Source organism: Spermophilus citellus (assembly GCF_964194105.1).
Source record: "Spermophilus citellus genome assembly, chromosome: 1".
Classification (NCBI taxonomy): Eukaryota; Metazoa; Chordata; class Mammalia; order Rodentia; family Sciuridae; genus Spermophilus; species Spermophilus citellus.
The window spans coordinates 65,244,158-65,260,928 of NC_138182.1; the positions used below are offsets into that span (position 1 = coordinate 65,244,158).

The window sequence follows — 16,771 nt, forward strand, 5'->3', positions numbered from 1 at the left end:
AGTTTAGGATGTTAACACTTAAAAACATCTATAACCACTCAATCAAGTGACTGGAAATAAAAAAAAATGTGGATAAACACAAATTCCTAACATAAGCAAAAGAAGAAAAAAAACCTGGCTTAATAGAAATTTATGTCAAAAAGGCCAAATTACGTATTCTAATACCAAAAACAATTTTAGGAATTATGACTACATTTTATAGATATTGTCTAAATTGAGGTTTATATTAGTTTTAGTGTCTCTTCATTGGTTAGTTGATTTCTAGAGTATTGTATGGGTCTAGAGGACTCTTTTACAAAGGGGGGAAAAAGAATTCGACCAAGAAACTTGGCAAGGAATGATCAGCAGACACTGGAATATTGGTTTGCAAATAAACACACTACTGAAGTGTAATAGAGGACTTAAATCTTTAGATGGCTGTAACGAAGAAGAATTAGTAGACATCTTTCTTTTAAAATGTAAAAGTAGGGTCAGGCACAGTAGCACACACCTATAATCCAAGCTATTTGGGGTTCTGGGGCAGGAGGTTTGCAAGTTCAAGGCCAGCCTTGGCAATTTAATGAGATCTTGTCTTAAAATAAAGGAAGACTGCTCTATACTACTCCTTGGTATATACCCTAATTAAAGACAGCATACTTTAGAGATAACTACATATCCATATCTATCATAGCACAATTCACATCAGCCAAGTTATAAAATTAGTCTAGGTGCCTGTTGAAGAATGAATGAATAAAAGAACTTGTGGTATAGATTCACAGTGGAGGTTTATTAATGTCCTAAAGACAAATGAAATCATGTCATTTTCATGACAATGGAAAAAAAACTAGAGATGATAATGTTACTGAAATAATAAGTTTTAGCATATTTTCCCTCATACCTAAGGAAAAAAAGACAACATGTAAGTAGAAAGTAGCAGATTATTAGTGAAGGTGGGTTGGGGGAGGGGAGGGACAGGCAAACGATAGTGGAGGAGTAGATATGATCAAAGTATATTATGTGCATGCATAAATACACCACAATAAAACACATTATTCTGCATAATTAAAATGCACTAAAGAAACAGGGAGAGATGCTGGGTATGTAGCTCAGTGTTGAAATGCTTGCCTAGCATGTATAAGGTCCTGGTTTCAATCCCCAGTACAGGAGGGAAATAAAGTAAAGGTAGCAACTATTGAGAAGTAAATTTTGATGTGATTAATGGATATATTTCTCTCTCTCTTGAATTTGCTGAAAATTGAACTGGAGTCCTACAAAATAAAAATGGATGGAGAAGATGTAGAAATTATTTCTCTACTACAAGGGAGCTGTATTATATGACAGGTAATAAATATCTCATGACTGTCTCTTCATACTCTATTAGTGTTAAACAGTAAAAAATAAGTCTGCCTTGCCAACATATAGCACACTAACACAGAGTTTATAATCATTTCACATATCTTTATAGATATTTAATTATCAAGGATTTAAATTAAAAGTAATATTACCTAAAGAGAACAGTCCATTTCTTCCTTAAAATTAACTTGCTAAAATATTTCTAGTAGTCTGAAAAAAAATCAGTCAGAGAAAGCTAAGTCCAATATTGACAGACTGTCTCATGGAAGCTTGCATTTAGAGCAAATAGCAATGTCAAAGTGTATGGTCTTCCTCTATCTAGTTTACTTTTCTTCACTGCATTTAAATTTTTCAACATTAAAAACTCAGTTCTTTTAATTTGTCTTACACATGGCTTTATATTATATGAAAATTTAGTCTGAGTTGCCTCACTTACCCACAGTCTAAGATTCACATGAATTTAAATTTCTTAGAGGTCTAATGCAGTGATCAACAAACTATTCTGTAAAGGTCCAGATAGTTTACTAGATACTTCACCAGATTCTATTTTTGTATGTAAAAGCAGCCATAGACATTATGTAAATTAAAAAGTGTAGCTATGTTTTAAAAAATCTATGGGGACTAAAATTTGAAATATGTAAGATTTTCATATATCATGAATTATTGTTTTCATTTTTAATCACTTAAAAGTGTAAAATCATTTGTAATTAATGGGCCATACAAATGGTGGAAGAAAAGTGGATTTTGCCAAAAGGACATCTACCACATAGAATATCATTCACATTTCTATTTTCTCTTCAGAAGCTATTTCTTCTGTTATGGGAGAAAATCTTTATTATTTAACATTGCACTTTCAATCAACCTTCCAATCTAGAATATTCCCAGACCAACAAATTGCAGGCACTATTCTATGATCAGCATGGACCAAATAATTGTTCACTGTGACATAGGGATCAACTGTTTTCCTTGGGAAAAAATAACAACTTTCTCCAAACTAAATTTAATCCATGTATGTCATGTGTGTTTACTAAAACACTTCTTAAACTATGAAGTCTGCTCACATACAAATTAAAAGAGGTTGTTTCATAATCCTATCTTCTCTAATTCAGAACATCTTACAGAACCAAGTTCTATAGCCAAATTTCTACAAATATTTGTCCCAAGAAAATAGGACGTGGGATATCACTATTATTTTATAGGTTTTGGCACATATTTTAAGATAAAATCTCCCTAATTTCCCATTATTTTTTTGCATATTTCTTTCCTTTTCTGCATCTACTTTCTCTCTATTTCTAAACTTTAATATTGGAAATACAAAAATGTTGCTGACGTCCAATAATCTAGTCCTTTATTTCTTTGTAAAACTCTTCCACAGGAAAATTTAATTCCTCCTACCTAAACTTAGACAACCATGGATTTATTAAAATCTGCTCCTCTATCAATGTAAATATTCTAATTAATATTAGATGTAGCATGAATATTTTTAAAATGTGTTCATATTAAAAAATAAAATAAAACAAGTCTACTGATGTACCTGGTGGCTTTTGGATTAAGGAACATATAAGCCATCACCTCATGGCCAAATTATGTACAGGTCATAAGTAAGATACATATTATACCTATTATGATTTTTTTAAACTACTAAAATCTGCTTTTCTGTCCTTTTTTTTTTGCTTTATATATTAATGTAAAGCTTAGCTAAATGGAAGACTACAAATAAGCTTAGACTTAAAAGTATAAAAATATATGATTACAAGATAATTAAAATATTCATTAGTAATTTTTTAAATGTGCATAATCACATGTTATAATTAATACCTAACAAGCACTAAGATTTTGTTAAAATAGCCAACAAACACAATAAAAACAACACTTAGAAGATTTTTTCCCTCATCTAAAACTTCTAAGTAACTACAATGAATGAACCAATTAGAATCTTAAATTCTCAGTAAAAACAATTACCAAAAATTATAATGAATTAGATAATCCAGTGATAACCTTGATTAACCAGTCACCTAGCAACAGAGGAACCCTGTAAGTCATTCCAAAGAAAAAAGAGTTTTAAGAAATTTTCTTGCCAATTCCTTGGCCAATAATGATATGGCTGGTCTTCACTGCCATGTTCTCAGATAGAGATTTTTTAGTAGTTGATTTTGGTCTTCTATAATGCATTTTGTGATTTTCCTCTAGTAATTATATTTAAAAACTGATATAAGGATCTATTACACATCTATGTTTACAGAGCCATTTTTATAATAAAAGTTCCTGTTTGCATATTAATCAATGTTCTGTTCAAGTGGTAAAAAGGCCTTTCTTAAGACTAACCTGAATTCAAGTGTATTTTATTCAGAAAAAAAAACATGCAATTATTATGTCAAATGAGGATCATGCAGCAAGAAGTATTTTTTACTTAGATTAAAAATTGATGATTGATGATTTTTTTTTTTGTAATTGCTTGGAATTCCACACAGAGCTTCCTGCATTCTAGGCAAGCACTCTGCTACTGAACTACACTCCTGGCCCTTATTTATTTAATTTTGAGACAGGATCCCACTAAGTTGCCCAGGTTAGCCTTGACCATGCGATACTTTTCCTCAACCTCCTGAGTAGCTGGGATTACAAACACAATCTACTGTTTTTAAAATAATGTTATTGTATTTTTATACATTTATTTTATTTATTTACTTTGATGTGGTGCTAAGGATTGAACCCTGTGCCTCACTCATGCTAGGCAAGCACTCTACCACTGAGCTGCAACTGTAGCCCCACAATCTATTCTTAATGTTCTTTTGTATTACTTCTTATTCTTCACTAAATCTGACAATAACCATTAAAATATTTTGTATAAACGAGTACAAATGCCCATTATAAAATGAAATGGACAAAAAATTATATGTATATATGTATATCCAATACCTATATAAGATACACATACTTAAATTATACACATATATAACAGAGAAAAAGATAAAGCAAGGAAATTTATATATGTGTGTGTATGTGTGTGTACATATATATATATATATACACACACATGCAAATATGTTTGTTTATATGTATACACACAAATATTAAGTTTACATAACCATAATGTTAATTTACACTCATAGTATGTTTTTAAATTTATAATAACTCAACTTTATTACTTCATTTAGTTTATGCATCCACATTATGTTATCCATTTTTTAGATGTTGAATAAATCACAAAGACTGAGTTACGGGCCCAAGGTCAAAAATAGAAGATTTTAATCCTTTGGGTTGTCTGATTATCCATACTTAAAGACTGATAACACTACATGCACAAATCACATACTTATATGCATCATACATACACACCTACAAGTAAAAACACACACTTGAACTCTGTGTTTTAATGTTCTAAGTTGTCTGTCTTAAGAGAACTTAACTGAAGCCTCTCTAAACACTGTAACCATGGGGCTACTTAATTATGAATGATTTTTCTCATAATCTATTTACTATCACTTAGATTTTAGAGGTGACATTTACTTATAATAAGAAAATAGATTAAGACATAATGACTTATTATCAACATTATATAACAAGAAAACCATTACCTTAATAACAGATGTCTCAACTCTGGATGGAGGACTCTGAACTTGTGCTGCCGCTGCCATGTTTGCAATGGTGCTGAGGTGGTTCATCTGGCTCATTGCCATGGTGACAGATGCTGGAGGTAGGCTTACAGGAATTAGAGGATGGGGCATCATCATAAAAGGAAGTTCCAGTCCTATAAAAAAATACACATATATCATCATTGCGCTATTCCAAGTAAAACTATGGAATGTGGCATATCACACTTATTAAAATCATTATGGACATGAATCACTAAAAAATGAAATATATTATAATAAAAGCAGTCAAAGAAAAAAATATTTCCCTCTTTGTATGCAACAATATCCACTCACCATTCAGGAAAATTGGTTTTCAACTAACTAATTTGGTGCCATGGTTTATCATACTACCATTTTCATGTGTTTTATACAGATGGTCAGTTCTTTGCTACATTATTCCTCTGATCTGTCTAAAATCTTAAAAGAACTAGAGTTTTCTTTAACTTATTATCATCAGTTGTCTAAATATAGTATATCCATTTATAAAGTCCTGTTTTACTATCTAATAATTAAACATTTTTAAAACTGTCATTTTTATTGCTAAAAAATGCCATCGTACCATTTGGCAGAAGGTGGCTGTGCTGAAGATGGTTGAGAGGATGACTAAGTGGAAGGCTATACACTCCAGGCATGCGGGGATGGGTAACAGAAGCCTGAGATCCCTGGGATGGGGAGGAGTACAGTGTTTCCTTATCCCAAGAACCATCACTGCTGCCTGTGGGGAATGAATATAAATTATTTGGATATGATATTATTCCCAATATTCCAATAACTACTTTGAAATGAGGTTTTAAAAAATGCATATCACTGCATTTTATTTTTCCTTTTCTTATTTCTTACATAAGGATCTCAAGTTTTTGAAAAACAATGCTTCTGTAACATTTAACCTATATGTGGAATTTAATCCTGTTTGACTATCAAATTTAATGTTAAAGGGACTCTTATAGAACTAGATAGTTACTGCTTGGAACTGAAGTATCCTGATGGTTATGTAATGCAAAGTTATTTTTGTAGTAAATAGTATCCTAGTCACCATTTAGATTTAAAATGCTTAACTTAATTCCACCATGAAGCTAAAAATAGAATCATTAGGTGCCTAACTTAGACATTATATATAGAACACAAAAGGTGGCTTAATGAAAGACAAACATGTCAAAGCAAAATATTTGTTATGTGTGAATAAACACATCATTTATTTTCAAATACAGAGAAACAAATTTATTATTGTGACAATGTCATCATGCATTTTCAGGTTACCATTTCAAGATGGGCTGCAATGTTTTAGCTATAAAAACATCATGGGGGCTATGGATATAGCTCAGTGGTAGTGCACTTGCCTAGCATGCAAGGAGTCCCTGGGCGTAATTCTTAATACTGCAAAATAAATACATACATACATACATACATACATACATAAAGTAAAATTAAAATGTTGAAACACTTTAGAGGAACATTTCTTGGAAGGTGCTTGTAAACCATTTCAATTCATACGTGTCCTCAGATTAAATTAATAATTTATTCCTTGATAGAATCTGTTAAATACATAAACTTGCCACTTAAAATATTTTAGTAATATCCCTGTCAGCTTATGAGACCTTTATTTCTTAAAAAAATGAAGAAATCATATTTTCACATAATATGTAAGGAAACAGCAAAACTGGTAAAACTCCAATTTAATGCTTTAGCTCTACTGAAAGACTCATTGTAAAATCTCTATGACATAGTTTTTAATGAAGAATATTTAGTTACTGCCATGATTTTCTTCCATGTACTTCAAGAAGACAGTTAAGGTTCAATATAAATTCAAACTCATTAGCTCAATACTGTCTGGATCTTAGAGTAAATTGTTCAGAAGTGGGTAATGAAAACTCAATTCAAATTCTTCAGCAATCAAACAAAGCAATTTTATTAAACAATGAAAAGAATCAATTAAAATGGATATATTTATTATCTTTATTATTTTACAAGAAACCATGACAGCTTTTGGTTTAAAAAAAGGTTTATAGCTTTATACAGAAATGACTCACATAAAAGAAATTTCTCCAGCCTGCTCCTATACTCCTACACAGTTATATAAAGATTCACTTTAATATTCACCAATTTATACACCTTGGTCCTCTACTCATCACTTTTTGACACTTACAGCAGTCAAACATGCAAAACTATACATATATGAATTTTCCAAATGTCTAATGTCAAGAGTATTATGGTAAAACATCTTAAATATCTTCACTTTACACTGCCTTTATCAAAGCATATGCAAACTTTTTCAATTACATATTTAATCCAAAAAACCTGTGAAACTTGAGATGTAAATTTAAGATGTAAAACATCAAGCTAAATTTCTGATATAATTATTCTTTTTTTTTTTTTTTTTTTTTTTTTGGTACCAGGGATTGAACTCAGGGGTACTTGGCCACTGAGCCACATCCCCAGCCTTATTTAGAGACAGAGACTGTGACTCGCCATTGCTGAGGCTGGCTTTGAACTCATGTTTCTCCTGTCTCAACCTCCTGAGCTGCTGGGATTACAGGCGTGCACCACTGCCCCCAGCTTCATATCTCTTTTGTATCACAGGATATTGGTCCTCTCTGTTTGGTTAAATATCAATAATTGATAGATGAATTTTCTATAGCAATTCTCTAATACTAGAATGGATTTCTCACTACCTAGAATTTTTGCTCTTAGCTTTCTCCACCAAGCATCATTTTTTAAATACTCATGATGTTAGCTCATTTAGGTAATAAATAGAGCAAACAATTAAGAAACTAAATCTGATGAAAAATATACAATATATAACCAAGTCATCTGTAAGTGATTTCTGCATTATTTATAACATCCTTCTCCTCTATTAGCATGAATAAATAAGGAATGAAAATAGGCTTCTTCAGAACAAGACATGCCCATCATTATTAAATGTATGATTCCAAGTGTTTTAGTTTAAACCAATATTTATCACAATGTAAGCTAGTATATATGTACTTTGCATACACACAAACACATACATGCACATGAATATACCTTTAAGATTAAGGTTAACTACTATGACTTTCAGGGACAGCAGCAGGGTCAACAAATTTAAAACTTTCAAAGATTTGGCAGAGGAAGATAGAAAAGAACTGATTCCTTTTTCTTCTTCAATTCTTATATGGAACCACACTACTTCTTCAACTTTACAGTGAAATAAAAAGATGAACCTGATAGAACCCTAATATCATGAAAGAATATATTCTGTAATAGGAGGTAGTCGCATGCATCTAAAACTCAAGGTATAATTAAAACATAAAATGGAAACGAGGCAAGGAAAATGGTAATGAGTTCTTGAAAAGACTCAGTGCACCAAGTTGTTGGTCATTATATCTCTATAACCATGTTTCAATGTAAGGTGGTAGGACTGAGTGCAGAAAGGGTCTCCCAGACCTAGTCCTGAATGCAGGCAGTATAGAAGCACTGGCTGGACAATACCACAGGCATAAGCAGATCTGAACTGGGAATAAGCAACACACAGAGGCATTTATTCTGTGATGACATCAAGTGACAGAACTATGTGCAACATGAAGTGTGGCTACTATTGCTATGGAGTGATTTGGGTGGGGTAAAAATTTACAAATATATAGTCATGTAGCAGCCAGATATAAGTAGGTACTAGAATGTAAGATGGAAAATTGGAATTAACAATTGATTATGAATTTTATCTCCAGCCCCAAATAATAAATTATGCATTTATATAATCTGAAAAAAATTCATTTACCCTGCATAATTATACTGATATTAAAAACAAACCAATAATTGCATATTAAGTCTCAAAGAACTGCTGGCTATGGTGGTGCACACCTGTAATTCCAGAGTTTGGGGAGGCTAATGCAGGAGGACTGCAAGTTCAAACCAGCCTCAGCAACTTAGTGAGGGCCTAAGCAACTTAGCAAGAACCTGTCTTAAATTTTTAAAAATAAAAAAAATAAAGGTGCTGGGGATGTGGCTGAGTTCCCCTGGGCTCAATCCTTGGTACAAAAAGGAAAAAAAAAGATTCAAGGAATTTATATGTAAAAGGTAATTATATTTAATGTTCATTCTGTGTAAAAGATGAGCATTTATCAGAGACAAGCAAAGTTATCTTAAGATTTAGTGTAACTGAAGTTCAAATATATAATAACTAGATATGAGAGATCCTCTCCTTAGTCCCTCCTCACTCCAATATTAAAACATAGTTACAGGGCTGGAGTTGTGGCTCAGTGGTAGAGCACTTGCCTAGCATGTATGAGGCACTGGGTTAAATTCTCAGCACCAAATATAAATAAGTGAATTAAATGAAGGTTTATCAATATTATTAAGAAAAAAACCATACTGTCTAAGAAATTAAAAAGTTTAGTGAACTTTATTAGTCTTTTTATGGGCTCAGAGAGTCTTCAATGGCTTGTTCCCTTTTTGTATTTTACCTGTACTTTGTAACACATTATTTGATGATGGGAGAGACTTTAAATACAGAAGACATACACCTCAATTTTGAAAGTTATCCTTAGTATAAGGATAACCTGATATTTGAACAGTCAGAGCTGATAAGTTACAAATATAAAATGGCTCTATTTTTCCTTTAATTACTGACTTCAAACACTCTCTGCAAGCTTCCTTTTTATGTACATTAGCAGCCTTGGGCAGATTTTGAGTATAATCAATTCATTCCACTTCCTCATACTATCAGCATTGGCCATTTCTAGAACTTAGGAACAAATGAGACTTTTGTCTAGCTTGTCTTCCTCTTCTCTTTCTGGGTATGAAAATAGTTCTTGCCCAACTAGTTCCTGCTTAAATTGTCCCAGCACTGCAATTAATGTGACTATGCCTAATAGGCTATTGATATCTTGCATTAACAGGTGCCTAAATGCTAAGCATCTCCTCAGGGGCAAATGTCTGGTGCTTTCAGTGGGGACTTGCAGGGGAACCTTCTAATGGCACAATATCCTGACAATGGAAATCACCAGTTGTGCACTTCTAAGCTCCTTAAAGTTCCACTGCCTATTGATAGTAAAGTTTTTCTTCTGGTGTTGGTCCTCTGGATATGGTGATGTTCTTTCTTCCCACCTTTCTACTTCTCCCCAATACTACTGAAATATATAACAAAAACAAGTCCACAGTTTACTCCAAAGTAGAAATCCAGCTATGAAATAAGGTGTAAGCATCTTCAATCCTTGAGTAATTATCTTGGAACTTCACTCCCTTTACCTTGGCAATGAGGAAGCAAGCATGCTTGAACAGAGATTAACAAGCCATGGCCCTACCTGTTAGATGTTGTCTCTTCATTAAAACGACTTCTTCAAATCCCCCTTCCCTGTGGCAGTCCCCTCTGATAAACAGGAAGACAGAATTCATGGAGTCTGGAGTAATAGTTAAGATAGCAATTCTGGTTTGGCTGAGCATTGATCTTTTTTGATTGTCTTTGAAATGAGAAATAACTGATCCCTTTTATTCATTATTCGGTGGACTACAGAAAAATTATTTTCAATATCCTATTACATAACCTATTAAACAGAAACTACAAGAAATATGACATTATAAAAATAATATTTTTATAATTAATTCTTACATGTAAATTGATATAAGTGAAAGGATATATTATTTCCCAAATTAACAAGCTTTAAGTTATTTAGATAGAAGTTCAAAGAACAATGTTTTCTATGAATAAAATTTTAAAAAAATGATTGAATGTAAAGATAATAATAAAAAAAGATGATATATTTGATTTTTTGAAGCACAATTTTTAGGCAGAAAAGAAAACAGTTTTAGGGAAGAATATTATTAGATTCTCTTTATTAAAAATGTAAACGTTTTTTACTGTGAGTGTTACAAATATCTACTTTTAAATTGATTTATCTCATTTTTAAATATATCTGACAAGGATTGGTTCCAAAAGAGAAATCCAAACTATTTTTTTAATGAATTTTGGATAGAATATAAATAAAATAAGCAAATAAAAAATCAGAGTGATCTATAAATATAATTCCTTTTAAATCAGCATGCATTAAAATAATAAAATTATACTTAAATATTATTATCCTTTAAGCCTAGGTGACATGTAACCAGTCATTCTGATTTTCCCACAGGCTGACCCTGATAAAGGAGGCAAATCTCAAAGGGACTAACGGTCACACCACTGCTTAGTGAGTGACACTGATAGATTGTGACAGGAACCTGACATTGTCAAGATTTGTTTACAATGAAAATGACGGCAAGAGTGGGCACTTGCTCCATACCATTGGAGACCACTTAGAAGAATGTCAACTCCATCTTAACAGTGGAAACAAGACAACTAAGTAAAAGCAAGTACTAGTCACAGGTGCTACGGACATTCAGCTGTTACTTCAGAGGTAGGTGAGAATAAATAAGTTATCTTTTAGTGGATTGATTGCAACCTAATAAAAACGTGATACAAAATGTCATCAGCAACACTAGTGTTTCACATAAACATAATAAACAGGCATTTCATGAAATATATAACATATTTTTAAATTTTATTTTTGTTTTTTAATTTTTTTTCTTAACTAGCTGAGCTCAGCAGAACTTCTTTAGCAAATACAAATGGCAAAATCTGGAGTTTTGGTTAGATTTCAGAAACTATTTTATATACATTATGGAAAGAAGAAATCTTTTTAAATTTTTAATTTAATTTAATTTTTAATTGACATGTAGGAGTTATATACGTATTTTAAAATTACCATGTAATGTTTAGAGGTATATTAGGGACACAATCTAAAATAGAACATTTTTGTTACTGTTTTTGCCTTTGTGTTTTTTGGTGCTGGGGGTTGTTCTATGTCTGAGCTAAAACCCCAGCTAAACTGGAACATTTTTAATTGTGACCCTGATTAATTAAGTTCAATGTCTTAGCAAAGAAAACCTATAAAGTGCCTCTTGTTTGGTATCATAAAATAATACCCACAGAGTAAACCAAATCTAAACACTAAAATTTATATTTGCACAAATATCTTTGATTTGGAAGTTTGGGGGGAAACACAACTGCTTTGCTGTCATATAACCAATATTACTTCATTTAAATTTGATGAAATTATTCTTTTCTTGGAAGTAAAGAATAGTACTGTCAGGATTTGTAACCATTCCATTACCAATAAATATATCATTTAGGTAAATATGTTACTTTCTAAGCAATAATTAGATGTAGTTTCTTTTGCTATCAGTAACTAAGTGTTACTCTGTGCTACCTGAGTGTCAGCTATATGATAACTAGGAATTTGAAATTATGCCTATATAAGGGGAAATCTATTTTAACTTGTGATGTTTTCTCTTGAATTATAAACTATTTTATTTTCCATATAATGGTGATAATATCATACAGGTGCTCTTAGGAGGCTTTGACTCATTATCACTTGGCTAACCTAAATCTGCTAACCTAAATTTCTTCTCCTATTTGAGATGTTTCTATTACTCTATTTACTCCATAGTGTTGTTGAAAGAAGCAATCAATTGACACACTGTACAAAGTGACATAAAATAATGGAAACTCAAACAGCTTACTTTAAAAGTTTGCTTGAATATTATTTACCATAGCTAAAGATTGTTGAACTTAAAAGTCTAGAAAGCAGATAGTAAAATCAGAGCCAACATTCAAATGACTAAATGCCAGATGCAACATATTAGAAAGATAATTAAAATGTAGGAAGACACTATTATATTTTTCTTTCTTTATTTTTTAATCCTGCCAATCTTTGGAGAATTATGGAAAACAAGAGTAGCATTAGGATACTTAAATACTAGTTTCAATTTTAAATAGCTTTGATTTTTAACTCATGAAATAATTTAGGATGAATTACTTTATATACAATGCAATACTTTACATACTTTCCCTTATTTCCTATCAAATTCCAGAAAGTTTTGATGCAACTTAAAAGAAACAGAGCTATTATTATAAGGATAAAAGGTTAAATACTATATGTGTAGAAGAAAGAGATAATTATATCAGAAAGTACTTTGCTTTTTGATGCCGCCTTTGTCTTTGGACTCATTAGCACTATACTCTAAGTGTTAACCAGGTAAAACAGATCCCCAAAACAAAACAAAGCAAATAAACTCAGGCTTGAACCAAGTAAATAATTGTACAAGAGCCAGCATAGGGAAGGAAATACTAGCCAGATTAGTTTGCATTGACTCCATATTGAAATGTCTTATTAATATGGATATAACCTATTAGCAATCAGCGGACAAATTATTTTATTCAATAAAAAATAATCTTGAAAACTGATTCTTTAATTTTTACAGCTTAAGAATGATTCTATCACAGACAGTGGACAATGTATAAATGACCATCCCAGGTACATATTCAAGCTTTCCAAACTCAAGTATAATCATACAGTTATTAAAAGTAGCTTTATATAATGTATCTATGCAACTTTTATAGCTTTTAGTCTTTCACATTACTGGCATCCATGAATTTCCACCTTCTCCCACTTTAACTCATTAGATTATTTTTCATTAGGCAAACAAATGAACTAGAATTTCTTCTGAGGATTTCGTAATTTCCCTATAGATTCACAATCACCTTAAATAAGATTTCAAGGTATACTTTCTATACTGATAGTAATCAATTTCAAGGTGTACAACATTAATTATTTCATATTCATGTATGACTGTTGACTATGGTCAATTATAGAGTTTTAATCTCCATAAATTCATAGTGTTTTCAGTTTCAATTATATTCATGTTGAAACGAAAAAAATTTGAGGCAAAATTGTTATTGTCCAAAAAGCATAAAATTCTCATAGATGGGATAGCATGCTTATGGGGACTATATTGATATTTCTTGCATGTATGAATCTCAGTGTTAAATTATCTCCTCTACAGTCCTGTTTAGCCTCAAAGAATAACATTACCAGCTGGTTGTATAAGCCAGCTTTCTTACTGTGCACCACCAATATCCAATTGCTTTTCATGTCCTGTTGATTCCATCTATGTAATTTATCTCCACTGTTTCTATCTCAGCTGTTGTAATCTGTTTCAAGGACCATTGTTACTTTAAAAAAAAAATCTTACTCTTTCACTCCCTTGCTTAGAGGTTTTCAATACTTTCCCATCGGTAGGGGAAAAGCTCCAAATTATTTTGACTTAACGTAAGCTCCACATAGTCAGGCCTATGTCTCTTGAGCTGAGAGCTACAAACCGAGATCAGTTTTGATATTCATGTGTGATAAACATCAATGTGCATTCCAAAATAAGATATGACCTCTGTTACAGATCAACTTGTAGCATGGTAAAGAGATACACAAATTGAGCATGTATTTACACAGTTACATCTTTAACTGGAATGGAAGATTGAAAAGATGAAGAAGAGTAAATGAGTTTGACATTTTGAAAATAAATTTGACATAACTTTTTAGAGATTGACAATTGTTGGTTGGAAATATGGGACTAAAATTTGGAAGAAAAGCAGATGCTCAGAGAGGAAGATTTGAAAATCATGAGTTCTTAAGTGTAGACCAAGTCATGATGTGCTAAGATACTATGAAAAAATAAAATTATTTTTACAATAATCCACACAAGTCTCAAGTAAGCCAGACTGAATAGTTTAAAAAATAAAAATCTGGAGGAGCTGGGCAAGAGTAAGCAAATATTGGTATTTGACTTCCAAAATGTAACAAAAGTTATGTAAGTTAAAATAAATTCTCATCAAAAGAGCTTGTTAATCCATTTAATAATTTAATGTCTCTCCATTTATTATCAGATAAATGTTCTTTTAAATAATATAATCAATATGAATACACAAATGCCTGGCATATTTTCAGCCCTCAATACTGAACAAATCAATGTATAACTTTATGACTAGATTTAAAGATAATAATCCTAACTGCTATTTAAGGTAGACTGTTTAAACAGAGGGGGGAAGAAAAGCAAATATTCACAACTAAGCATAATCTGAAATGGTATAGTAGCTCAACCTGTCATATAATACTCATGATATCCGGTCATTAAAATTTCTTCCTCTTATGAATATTATGGAGAGAGGTGGCTTTAGAGGGACTGCATATAACAGAGAAGTTATATGTTATATGAATAACATAAAATAAATAATAAATAATATTGTACTATGGTGTAGATTACATGCAGATGGCAGGCTTGTTGAAAGCGGCTATTTATATGAAGCTTTATCATTCTTCCCATACTTTCTATTATGCACAGTGAGGGCATTCTGTTCAAGCACTTTTCATCCTCATCCGTTTTTCATGGGCAAGCAGGGGAGGAGGTTTTCAAGGTCAAAATGACCAATAAAATTTTGGTTGTTGGCAAAAGGAAAAACACTTAGGAAGATTAGGAGTAATATAGATAATTTCATTTTTACCTCCATACTGCAATTTGGGAATTAAAGATAAGCACTAATTTTTATCACAAGAATAAATGGTTATAGTAGTCTTTGGTAGATTTCTATTACAATGTGAATTGAAATAAGCAAAACGATTAGAAAAAAATTTTAAATGAGGATTGATTTTCTGACAATATCAACACTCATAGGTCAGTATAAAGTGAAATTTAATTATCCTTATTCATTTCTATTTAAAAATTGTCTAGTGTAACTATTATACATGTAATGTGAACAATGGAGAATATAAGGAAGTATATAAGGAAGTATGCTACCTAAAGTCACATAATGATTAAATGTCAAGAATCAAACCTAAAAGTAGCTTTTAAGTTCATTTAAAATAAAAACCTTCAAGGTGGTTTTTCACAAAATTGGTCACATTTGTTTTGTTTTTCTTTTCTCCAATATTTTTTATTCCAACATCAACCTGTAAAAGGCTAATACTTAGTGAAAACATAAATGATGAGTCATGAAATTAGCATATTTTTAAATGGTCAAACAAAAAAATCAGAAATTTAAACAAACCTTCAATTTAAAAACTAACATCTATCCAAATTACCATTATCTGGTAATAATAGTCATAAAGCTATTGCATTTTAAATACCTTCAGTGTAAAGAGAAATATACCTATTAAAATATGCCTATTAATCACCCTCCTTAATAAAAAACTGTTATTTTCCTTTGTGATTATAAAATCTGTTATGTTTTCAATATTTCTTCCACTATTAAAATATTGTGCCATTTCTACTTTTTTTTCTTCTGATTCTATCATACATATTCTCTCAGATCCTTACTGGAGGGAAAGCCAAAACTGCTGTCAACAGTTCCACTTCCATTTTGTTGTGCCTGCTTTAAGAATTATGGTCACCTGTGTAAATACATCTTGCTAAATTTACAGCAAATGTTACTCTTAATTAAAGTAAGTTATACTGAGTAACTTTTAAAGATTTCAGAAGCTACACTAAACACGCTTTTTCAAAACAAATATATAAGAACTTCCCTTGATTAAAATGCTCTTCACAGAAATTATTTTCTCTTTGGTAAGTTTTGGAATTTTGTTTTATAGCCTTTCTGTGAAGAGCTACTTTGACAAAAAAAATTTGATGTATATTTTGCATGTTGGTATAAATACCTTTGAACCATTTAACAAAAGTATGTTTAAGAACAGAAGACTAGAAGACAGCTTGAGACTTTTTCCAGTCCTTCTTTTTCTTTTCCTTTTTATTTATTTTTTTGGTGTTAGGGCTTGAACCCAAGGCTTCAGGTGTACTGGAAATGCAATCTACTACTGAGCTAGACCTCCAGCTCTTAAGGCTGGATTTTTGAACTGTGTCAAATATCTTATGAACTTAAAAAAATAATTTTTGTAAGACTTTTTATTATGTGCATATATTAAGGTTAATAGTAATATATTTTTCAATTCTGCATGAAAAATAAGACGGCTTTG

The 16,771-nt window shown here is 31.4% G+C and overlaps 1 protein-coding gene across 3 annotated transcripts in view; it reads right to left on the bottom strand.

The window, feature by feature from the left end:
• The window catches only part of DACH1 (dachshund family transcription factor 1), a gene marked incomplete at its 3' end in the record, with an annotated part of 409,292 nt that overhangs the window by 122,463 nt on the left and 270,058 nt on the right, over nt 1-16,771 (bottom strand). For 2 of the 3 annotated variants that reach the window (XM_081304373.1, XM_081304372.1), the window contains exon 4: nt 4,908-5,080. In XM_081304373.1, the coding sequence (XP_081160499.1) occupies nt 4,908-5,080 (173 nt within the window). Of the gene's footprint in view, nt 1-4,907; nt 5,081-5,523; nt 5,680-16,771 lie in introns of all 3 variants that reach the window. The other variant, XM_081304371.1, reaches the window with a different exon arrangement.